General features: G+C 39.9%; 1 protein-coding gene across 4 annotated transcripts in view; it reads left to right on the top strand.

The window, feature by feature from the left end:
- The window catches only part of TSC22D1 (TSC22 domain family, member 1), a 179,899-nt gene extending 168,874 nt beyond the window's left edge, over nt 1-11,025 (top strand). For 2 of the 4 annotated variants that reach the window (XM_012648916.1, XM_012648936.1), the window contains exons 2-3: nt 8,459-8,510; nt 9,658-11,025. In XM_012648916.1, coding sequence (XP_012504370.1) covers nt 8,459-8,510; nt 9,658-9,915 — 310 coding nt within the window. In that variant the 3' untranslated portion in view covers nt 9,916-11,025. Of the gene's footprint in view, nt 1-7,633; nt 8,064-8,458; nt 8,511-9,657 lie in introns of those variants that run through there. The other 2 variants (XM_012648928.1, XM_012648921.1) reach the window with 2 other exon arrangements.
- The last annotated feature ends 571 nt before the right edge of the window (nt 11,026-11,596 follow it).

Below are 11,596 nucleotides of genomic sequence, written 5' to 3'. Positions count from 1 at the left end.
CCTTAAATGAATTTTTCATTTCCAAAAATTCTATTTGGATTTTTTAAAAAAATATGTCTCTTTAGTAAATTTTTTATTCATTTCCTGAATTTTTTTTCTGGTTTCTTTGAGTTGGTTTTCCATTTTCTCTTGGATTTCATTGAGCTTCCTTACAATCCATATTTGGAATTCTTTATCTGTCATTTCAGTATTTTCATTGGTTGGGATCCATTGCTAGAGAGCTGGTATGCCACTTTGGGGATGTCCTTTCACTCTGATTTTTCATACGTGCAGAGTTCTTACACTGATTCCTTCTCATCTGGAGCAGCTGTTGCTTTGTGTTTTGGGATTTTCTTTTGTTTAGATGGGGCTTCCCCCCATGCTCCCTGCCCCCATACCCCCTGCCATTCATAGGGTGTGTCTGTAGCATATGTTGGGTAAGAACCTTTGGCTTTACTTGTGGGTGCTTTGATGGGGTCTGGGTTCTGGATGGATGCCTTATTTATAGATAACCTTAGTGTGGTGGTTTTCTCAGTTGCTGGTTGTTTGTAGACTGTAGAAGTGGTGAGCTATGTGTGTGGGCAGTTTCCCTGTCTCTTCTTGGGTGAGGGAGGATGGAGGTTTTTGAAATTTTCTTTCCCCAGCCCTGTGGTCCACGTTATTGATCTCTAATTTAATCCCATTGTGATCAGAGAACACACTTCGTATGATTTGAGTCCTTTTAAATATTAATATATTGCGAGTTGTTTTATGGCTCAGAATATGGTCTATCTTGGTAAAAGAATATGTATATTCTGCTATTATTGGATAGAATGTTCTACAAAAATCAATTAGGTCAAGTGGTTGGCAGTGTATTCAAATGTTCTGTATCCTTATTTTGTTTATTCGTTCATTGACTTATTTAGAGAGAGTTGATGAAATATTTAGCTATATTTGTGGATTTTTCTATTTCTCCTTGCGATTCTATTAATTTTTGCTGTATATATTTTCAAGCGCTATTAGCACACATAAATGTTTAGCATTTTTATGAACTATTGATGAATTGACCCTTTATCTTTAGGAAATGACCTTTATTCCTGGCATATTTTTTACACTGCAGTCTACTTTGAGTAATATAGCTATTTCAGCTTTCTTTCGATTACTGTTAACTTAGCATATATTCTTCCATACTCTTATTCTACCTATTTGTGCCTTTAAATTTAACGTATATTTCTTACAGGCAGCATATAGAGTTGTGTCTTGCTTTTTCATAGAATTGGCAGTCTTTACCTTTTAATTGAGATCATTTATGTTTAATGTGATTATTGATGTAGTTGGTTTAAATTTACTGTCTTGCTGTTTGCTTTTTATTCTGTTCTTTATTCCCCTTTTCTTCTTATTCTGCCTTCTTTTATATTGTACATTTTCTTGTGATTCCGTTTTATACTCCTACTGTAGCTTGTTGGCTGTAGAGTTTGTGGTGCACATCTTTAACCTACCACAGTCTACTCAGCAGTGTACTTTGCTTCACCCTCTTGGCCTTTTTCTATTTTTATCATACACTTAATGTATTGTCTACTTCCATATATTGTTACTATTTTTGCTTTAAACAGTTATCTTTTCAAAGAGATTTAAATAGTAAAAGAAAAGTTTTTATATTTAACCATGTTATTGTTTCTGGCACTTTTCATTCTTTTGCATAGATCTAGCTTTTTCATCTGGTATCATTTTCCTTCTGCCTGAAGGACTGACTTTTATATAGTACAAGTCTGCCAGTGATGAATCCTGCCAGCTTTTATATGCCTGAAAAAGTCTTAATTTCATCTTAAATTTTTGAAAGGTGCTTTTATTTGGTATAGAATTATAGAGCTGTAGGGTTTTTTTTCTTTCAGAATTTTAAAGACGTGGCTGTGCTGTCTTCTTTCTGTCTAGCATTGTTTCCAACCAGAAGCCTGCTCTCATCCTATCTTTGTTGTTCTGTACATAATCACCTAGCTCTTTTCTCTGACTGCTTCTAAGATTTTATTTTAAGCAATTTGATTATGATATGCTTATAGATTTCTTCCCAATTCTCTTGCTTGTGCTTTGTTTAGCTCCTTGGATCTGTCGTTTGTTTTTAATAAAATTTGGGGGGAAATTGCCATTATTTCTTAAAATATTTTTTCTCTCTCCTTCCTTCTTCTCTTCTTTAGGGACTTCGTATATATTTGATTGTTTGAAATTGTCCCACATATCCTTGATGCTTTGTTTCTTTACAGTTTTTTCTCTGTTTTATTTTAGATAGTTTCTGTTGCTACTGTATCACTAATACTTCTGCCCTTTCTATACTGCTGTTAATTCCATCTAGTATATTTTTCTTCTCAAACATTGTATTTTTTTAATCTTGATAAATGTAATTTGGGTTTTCTTTGTACTTTTCAACCTGTCCTTAATATGCTAATGTTTTCCTCCGTCTTCTTGAACAAATAGAATATAGTTGTAATAACTTTTAATGTTCTTGTTTACAAATATTAACATCTTTCTCATATCTGGGTCATTTTGATTGATCGATTTTTCTCATGAGTCATATTTCCATGCTTGTTTGTATGCCTGGTACTTTTTATTGGATGCCAGACGTGAATTAGAGGATGGTAAGAGACCTTATTTTATTATGGTTGAGCTTTGTTTGGGGACAAAATTAAGTTACTTGGAAACAGTTTGATCCTTTCAAGGCTTCCTTTTAAACTGCTTTCCATAGGACCAAAACACCCCCAGTCTAGGACGAATTTTCCCCCACTATTTAGGCAGTATCCTTCTCAGTAACTGGGTGTCCCATGTTTACAAGTTTTTTTCACTCAGGCTAGTTGGTGGTGACAGCAACTCTTCCCCACCACCTATGATTTCTGAAAATCATTCTGCCTGCTTCTTCTGGCTGGTTCTTTCCCTGGCCTGGGGTAGCTTCCTGGTACACATATGTGATAAGTACTAGCTGAAGCCTGGGAGTGGGAGGCACTGCTCCATGTCCCTCTGGTACCCCTTTCGTATCCCTTTCTGTTTCACTTTAAAGTGTTTTTTTTAATCAAAGCAATACACGCACATACCTAAAGATCAAATAAAGTGAATAGAAAAAAAAAATTACCCGTTCCTTTTTTTCACTCACGCCAGTCTATACCTCAGAGGCAGCCACTTTTAGTTTTTTTCTCATATTTACCTCCATATTTCTATGTACTATATTTATACTTACTTTACTTCTTGCTTTTTCAATTTTAGAGATTATATAATCAAGTTGTAGTAGATTAGAATTTAGCATTTTTAAACCATTCCTACCATACAGTTTTTCTTCCTACCACCTCTCAATAAAGTTAATTTTTTAATGTTAAATCAATTTAAAAAATTAATATGATATAAATTTTATTTATGAGCATTCCATGTTTCTTTCTTGCTTTGCTTTCCGTAAAACTGCCTTTGAACTGTCACATATCTGTACTCAGGTGTCTTAGATAACCTGTGTGTATTAGCACCGAAGCTCTCCCTCCTGGAGTTCTCTGTCTTCCTGCACCACTGCAGACCAGGTACAGACCAGCTGCGGCTTAGGCTTGGCTGACAGCCATCACCCTGAAATTCCCTTCGCCGTCCAGCCTGTCAATTCCCTTCCTTCCCTCCAGTGTCCCTCATTCCTATTTACCGTACCATCTTCCTTTTTCTTGATTTGCTCCTCCATTTTTGTGTCCGAAATATTTAAAAACGTTTTTATTTTACCTTTACATTCACCTGATGATTTGGCCAAGTGAAGAATCTAGGTAAAAAACCTTTTTGTCTCGGATTTTTAAAGACATTTTTTCTGTCATTTTCTGGCAGCCAGCAAAACCATTCCGATGCTAGCTCCTGTGTTTGTAACTTGTTTGTTCCATTTGGAAGCTTTTAGGATTTTCTCTTGCTCCCTAGTGATTTGAAGTTTCATGATGAAGTGCTTGGTGTATGGCTTTTTTCATTTATTGTGGTGGGCATTTGGTCATCTCATTTAATTTGGAGACTTGTGCCCTTCAGTTCTGGAAAAATTCGTATTTCTTTGATAATTACTTTCCCTATGCCCTCTATTTTTGGAACTCATCCCGTTTTGATACTGGACCTCCTAGATTCATCCTGTAAGTTTCTTTTATATCACAATTCCATCTCTTTAGTTTTACTTTTTGGGAATTTTCTCAACTTTATCTTCCAGTCTTTCTATGGAAATCAAGGAAATTTAAGATAACGGTTGAACTTGAACAGCTTTTTCTTCCTTAAATTTCTTTGGCATTGCTTATTGTTCTGACAGTGTGGGACTCAACACTAAAAGATTATTTGTTATTTATCTGCAATTCAAATTTAACTGGGAGTCCTGCAGTTTTATTTGCTAAACCTGGTCACCCTATCCCCAGTGCCTATTGAGGGTAAACTAGAAAAGTAGAAGTGACATGGGAGTCCATAGACAACAGTGATTTGGTCAGGAACCAAATGTGCCTTAGCTTCTTTGCTGGCAATTGCTTTCCATTGGCCAGGAGTTTGAACAGGGGGAGAAAGAGGTTATTTCTTTGAGTGCTGGATCCCCAACTATGCCTATGTTGGTCAAGTCAGATCGAGTTTGCAAGAAAAGCACGTTATGGAATCAGAAATACACAGGCCCTGCCCAACTCCTCTTCTCCTATCCTAAAATGCTCACTACCAATATGCAGAGGTGGTTGAATTAGAACCCAGGTAAAAAGACTCTTAGGCAGACAACAGAAAATACCCCAATCTCAAATGTCCTAGTTATTTCCTGTGCATCAGAGTCCTCAGGAGGGTGAGACCTCCTGATCTTTGCTTAGTGCCTGAAGCTGGCTTTTATGGTCTATGCCTTTAGGTATCTCTCGTGGAGCCATTGTGGTGTTTTCCCTGTACTATGAGCAAGCCTGGTGAGCCCTGAATAGGCACCAGACTCAGATAGTTTGCCTTGCAAATAGAAGAATCTTTGAATTTAATTCTAGATATTTGTGCTTCAGACATATCTGATCCAAGGGTTTTTCTGCATGGAGCTTTCCTCCATTTCCTTACCTTCTTTTTCAAATTATATCTTTTCAGTTTTTATACAAAAAAACTAGTTTCAAAGGAATCTAGCACACTTGTGCCATAGATATGAAAAGACTAGATTTATAATGATGTTTTTAGTTGCATATCCTTTGGCCCAACAAATTCTCCAGAAGTATGCACATGTGTTGAAGGAAGTATATATAAGGATATTTCTTGCAATTTTATTTAAAATATCAAGGTATTAGAACCATAATGTCCCTCAGTTGGGAAATGGGTTAAATATGTGCTTGTATTTGCTTATGTCGCTTAATACGATGGACGATCAATTGAAATGATTGAAATTAAAACCTTACCAACTTATGTCTTTATGTTGAAGAACTGCATGAATACATAAAACTCGGTTAATTCACTAATTTTTTTTAACTCCAGCTGGGAAATTTAAATTCATTTTTTGTATGACCTTAGAGTTTTGTTTTTTAAGCTCTTTTTATAGCATAAGTAGTGCTTTGTTTAATACCTTTTTTCCTATGAAGTTGATATTCAGTTAAAATACATAAATGGACTTTATCACACAGATAGCTTTAGTCATAAGTTTAACTTTCGAAGTATAGAAACTGTCATGTAGTAAATAATAATTCTGTTTAGCATTCATAGACATAGGGACCTACAGGCCTGCTGTCCAAATTAGTATGACTTTTAAGCTTCCATTTACTGTTTTCTTTTACTGAAAATGGGTGCCGTTTTCAAAAAATTGTATCCTATAAGATACTGTATTTAATTTTTATAAATTATAAATATGCTAACAAATATTATTAACAAAAGCAAAGCCCTTAAAATTTGGAGAATAATATGAACTTTTCAGTAGAAAGGAATCTCATTGCTTTATAGTTAGTCACACTTTGGTTTTTAACCCAAAAGAGAATTACCCTCTTAATCATCTACACCCCTAGCCAAAATTCCTTCCTAATCACTTTGGACATTCTAAAACCAAATGCCCCCTGCCACCATGGGGTCAACTTAAAAGACTGTCTAAAAGGGCTCTGATGGCAATTTTAGGAAAGGATGCTGCTTGCGAGAAAATGTTTGAAAAAGAAGACTGTGTGTCTGTGTGTTTGTGTGTATAACATATATGTTCTGTGGTCAAATTTTTTTTATTTCAGCATATTATGGGGGTACAGATGTTTAGGTTACGTATGTTGCACTTGACCCCCCTCCTCCTCTAAGTCCGAGTTTCAGATATGTTATGGTCAAATTTTATGTTGGAATTATTTGTGATGACACAATTTATCTATGAATTAGGTCTCCCTAAGAACTTTGTAGATTTTGTTTGTTTTTTATAGTATCATGCCATTAGAGGGCAGTATTGTAGAGGTTAAATTTTCCTTCTCAAATGTATTGAATTGCAAACTGCTTATGTTGCATAATAATTAAGCAAACTTAAGGCCTTAGATTTATAGTATATTAAACTGTAACATTAATTGATGCATCCTTGCAAATATTTTAAATTAATAGGGGCGATTTTGTAAGGGATTAAGCTATTTTGCATCCAGATCTCTTGATTTTGGTGTAAAGAAGGGAATTATTTGGTCAGTCTGGCCAGATTTCGGTGTAAAGGGAATTATTTGGTCAATGTGGCCAGATTTCGGTGTAAAGAAGGGAATTATCTGGTCAGTGTGGCCATAAGGATGAAATAGAGGTGAGTATGCAGCATCTATTAGCTACTTATTTTTAACCATCATCAAATTCCCCTTTTTACTGGTTCTAGACACTCAAGTGGGCAAAGAGACCAACTTCAAGGAGTTGTGTGCTTTGAATATATACTTTACAATATTTCAATCCCTCTGCTCTGATGTAAGAAGGCTCATAGGATTTAGTCTTAGAGGAATTAAGACTTCCAAAAATTTGCCTTAGAGGCTTACTGAAAATAGGTCTATATCGTATTCAACCGGTGGACTGACTTTTCCAGCTGTAAATGGAAGAAAGCATATCTAGGAACATTTTGGGAATATCCACTGGAATCCAGTAGGTTCCTTTTTGACTCAATTTTTATATGCCTAGCAAAGAATATGTAATGTTTTTTGTTTTGTTTCTACAAGTAATTGATAAATTCACGGAGAAGTAGTGTCTCTCAAAAAGCAAATGTGACTTTCCCTATAAAAGTATTATTTGCACTATGGTCATTATCCTTAAAAATAAAACCACCTATAAAACCCTCCCATTACCACTGCCTGTAAGAACTAGATAATTGAAATTGAGACACTCGAGCTCCTCCAAGTCTTACAGCGGTGAGACTGGGCATGCCCAGTAGCTCAGACAGTTCTGGTTGCAAATAGGAAGCTTTCGCCGTTCAGCAGCCGCGGGGACAGGCAGCTCGGGGACGGGGTCTGACTCTCTTAAACGTAAGCATGTGCGGGACCCCGATCACATTTTTCAGGGACCCTCCACGTTTTCTGCTGGCGCAGCAGTCCAGCCTCCTGAGGCTGCGGTGGAAGCCTCAGTGGCCTCAAACCCTAGTCCCTCTGAGCGCGGCCTGGGCCAGCCCACCCGAAGAGGGGGATCTGGAGACTGGGGCCGGGTGGGGGAGGAAGGCGGGGAAGCGGGAGGAGGACGGGGGAGAAGGGAAGGGAGAGAAGGGAATGGAGAAGGGGGCGGTCCCAGTGGCGTGCTGGCCAATCGGCGCTGTTCTTCCCTGCATATATTTTGCACTAAGACCGGGAGATCGGGACTAGAGCTGAGTGGAGCCGGGCGGCCGATCTGAGAGGCTTCTCCGCACAGCACTGGGATCTGCATCTTCCTGGGATCGCCGAGCCCCAGAAGCCGGGTTTCTTAAAATTAGGGCTACTGTTTTCTGTTTCTCCCTGGGCTGCAGAAAGCTAGAAGATTTTATCTAGCTCAAACAAGGCTGCTGGTGGTCCCTCTTTTTTTCCCGAGAGGGTGTTTTTTGGCTGCAATTGCATGAAATCCCAATGGTGTAGACCAGTGGCGATGGATCTAGGAGTTTACCAACTGAGACATTTTTCAATTTCTTTCTTGTCATCCTTGCTGGGTACTGAAAACGCTTCTGTGAGACTTGACAATAGGTAAATGTCGGCTGGGATAGTTTCTTTAAATTTACTCGTCAGATAGTTGTAATAATGCAGGTGAAAGATAGCCAGGCGAATTCCTTTGTCCATTGCTGAGAGATCGTGGTGACATGGATGTTGATTTTTGAAATGTTCAGAATAGCCTTATTTTTGCAGGTCTGGCCAGAGAACAGGCTTTCCCCACATTATGTAATTTAGCCCTTTGTGGCTCACTGAAATAGGGAAATGCCTGGATATTCGTTAGGAAGCGAGTGGCTGGAGGGTGATACATTATATTAAAAGAATATTCAAAATGTAATGCTAGTACATCACCAAATTGGGAGATCCTTTTTTACCTTGGACATTTAAGATAAATTCCATTTATCGTTAACCTTTTTTCCCCTCTTTTTCAGCTCCTCTGGTGCAAGTGTGGTAGCTATTGACAACAAAATCGAGCAAGCTATGGTATGTACTGATTAAAAGTCATTTGTACTAAATATGGGGGCACAGCACAAAAAACGAGGTGTCTTGTGGAACCAGTCCATCCCTGAGTCCAGATGATGATTGCTTTGGATACATTTAGAAATGCCGGCGCTGTCTGCATGCTGCCAGCATGAAGCCTCCTACCTCGGCAGTCTGGGAGGGAGAAAGGGGCCCTGAGGGTATTAAATGTTCTCCTTTCCTGGACCTATTTCACTTAACGTCGGGATTTTTTTCACGGTGTCCTTTTTTGCTAGGGATTTGCTGGGGAAGTGCTGGCCCAGCGGCTCCTTGGGTTGGTCGTGGGCACATCTTTAGCGATGTGGCTTTACTAGGAATCCTAAGATTTTACTAGGGAGCCGAGGGGGGGAAGGGCCCTCTAAGTGGGGATCATGGGTAAGGGCCTTTTAGATGGTGCACAAACGGATCCCCGGTAGTGCAGGCTACTGCACAATGAAGAAGAATTGGAGAAAAGTTTTGTTTTCTAAGCCTGCGCCTGGATTTCTCCTATTTTTTATTTCCGCCTTGGCTGTTCTTTGTTATTGGAGCAGCGCCTGTGGCTCTTCTCACGGGATTCTCTGCCCACTGTTGCTAGGCAAACTCCGAACCTTTAATTCGGAGCTATAAATAACTCGCACTCCCATTGGTTGCGACGGCTGCCCAGGTTTCTGTGATGTCAGCTTAATCAGGAAAAGGAGGGGGGCGGGTGGAGGGAAGAAAATGCGGCAACATGCTCTGTAGGAACTGGCTGCAGCCGGTGCTGAGGGAGGCGGCTCCGGGCGGGCGGAGGGAGGGATGGGGGCGGAGAAGCCGGGGCGCTGCGGGCCCAGGGCTCGGTCGGGAACCCAGCGCCCCGGCTGGAGAGCCACAGGGCATTTTGCCCTCTCGAGTAGAAAACCTGACTGTATGCTAACGTCTGCAGAGAAAGCAGACTTTTAAAAAGCTTGATCACTTAAGCAGTTAAACTTAAGTATTGTACAGTTGTGGTTGTATTCATATTTCCCCAAGTGTCCTCTACTAACTTTAAAGGCAGGATATGTAAATAGGGAAAGCCATGCAAAATAATGGCTTAGAAATCCAGAGTCCAGTAAATAGTAAGTTAAATGCATTTTTTATTTCCTCTTTTTTTCAGGATCTGGTGAAAAGCCATTTGATGTATGCCGTTAGAGAGGAAGTGGAGGTCCTGAAAGAGCAAATCAAAGAACTAATAGAGAAAAATTCCCAGCTGGAGCAGGAAAACAATCTGCTGAAGACACTGGCCAGTCCTGAGCAGCTCGCCCAGTTTCAGGCCCAACTGCAGACTGGTTCCCCGCCTGCCACCACGCAGCCACAGGGGACCACGCAGCCCCCTGCCCAGCCGGCGTCCCAGGGCTCAGGACCCACCGCGTAGCCGCCTGCGCCCCCGCAGAACTGGCTGCTGCGTGCGAACTGGACAGACCGGAGAAGATGTTCTAGGGAGGATCCGCCTCCACAGTCACCATTTCATTGCTCGCTGCGAAGAGACGTGAGACTGACACATGCCATTATCTCTTTCTTCCAGTATTAAACACTCATATGCTTTTGGCTTGAAGAAGTTTCTTAGTTGGGTGAATTAAAGGTTAATCAGAGAATTAGTATGGATGTACTGGGACCTGATGCAGCTTGGCAGATAACTGAGAAATGGTTTAATTCAGGCTGAGGAGCCGTGTGCCTTTCCATCCCTTCCCGCTCCCCACCCCCTCTTCCCAGCGTTCTCTCTGCTGCTCGCAGGTAGTGCGCTACTCGGGGTTAGGAAGCGTGGAGCTCCTCACTGGACTGTCCTCTCTCCTCTCCAACCCCCACGAGGAACTTGAAAGGGAGGTAAAAGTAAAGACCTAACTGAGGGGGAACAGAGTTCATTGTACAAATTGACGACTGTCACCAGAATCCATAAAAACAATAGTACTGTGCCTGTACTGAAACAGTGGATGACACAAAACTATTAGAGTGACACAACGTTGACAGGTAGCTGGGACCTAGGCTATCTGCCCATGAAGGTTGTTTTGCTTATTGTATATTTGTGTATGTAGTGTAACTATTTTGTACAATAGAGGACTGTAACTACTATTTAGGTTGTACAGATTGAAATTTAGCTGTTTCATTGGCTGTCTGAAGAGGTGTGGGCTGTCTTTTATATACCAATCTGCATAAAAACTGCTACATGACAAAAACCACACCTAGAGAAATTTTAAGAGTTTGGCACAGTTACTCACATTGTGTAATCTGACATCTTCTAGCTGCTGAATATCCTGAAGTAAATCCCTGTTTACTGAAGTCTTTCGATTGAGCTGTTTGAATACTTTGAAAAATGATCAGTTCTAGCTAATGAAATGGATTTTCCCAGTAGGGGTTTCTGCATATTACCTGTATAGTAGTTATATGCATATGTTTCTGTGCATGTTCTCTACACAGTTGTAAGGTGTCACTGTATTTAACTGTTGCACTTGTCAACTTTCAATAAAGCATATAAAATGTTGATAAACAGGTGTTTCCATATAAGTGTTAACATATTTGCAGTCATTTCCACAGCTGTTTCCAGGAAAAGCTGACAATTTGGCTAGTAAAATCCTGAAGGGGAGTGGAAAGGTTGGACAAAGTAGAGGCCCCAGTGGTTTGACTACAGATGTAGCGACGGTGCATTGACCAGCTAATAAGGGAAAAGACAGCGGGGGAGTCATGCTCAGTTCTAACTCCTGTGTGACGTGGACAAGTCACTCCACCCATCTGGGCTGATGTGAAGGATTAAAAGAGAAAATCTCTTAAATTCCCCTGTGGCTTTAAAATTTTAGGAATCCATAAAAATCTAGTTTTTCAGTGTTTACTGAATTGAGAGGAGAATAGCCATATTCGGTGTATAATCCCAATAAGCAGCTCTAGGATCAAAAGATGGAAGCTGGAGAAGCTAATTTCCACTTTAAGAACCAACCCTATCACCCTGGGTTTAGATGATTTCTAGTGTGGGATGAGTTTCTAGCTCCTGGAACAGTAAGTCTGTTTTGTCCAAGCAAAAGACTAGATTTGAAGTGGGACCAGATGAACCAAGGGAGTGTTCC

This window comes from Propithecus coquereli, unplaced genomic scaffold, assembly GCF_000956105.1.
Source record: "Propithecus coquereli isolate 6110/MARCELLA unplaced genomic scaffold, Pcoq_1.0 Scaffold11, whole genome shotgun sequence".
Classification (NCBI taxonomy): Eukaryota; Metazoa; Chordata; class Mammalia; order Primates; family Indriidae; genus Propithecus; species Propithecus coquereli.
The sequence above is the reverse complement of the archived record's forward strand: the minus strand, read 5'-3'. Positions and strand labels throughout refer to the sequence as shown.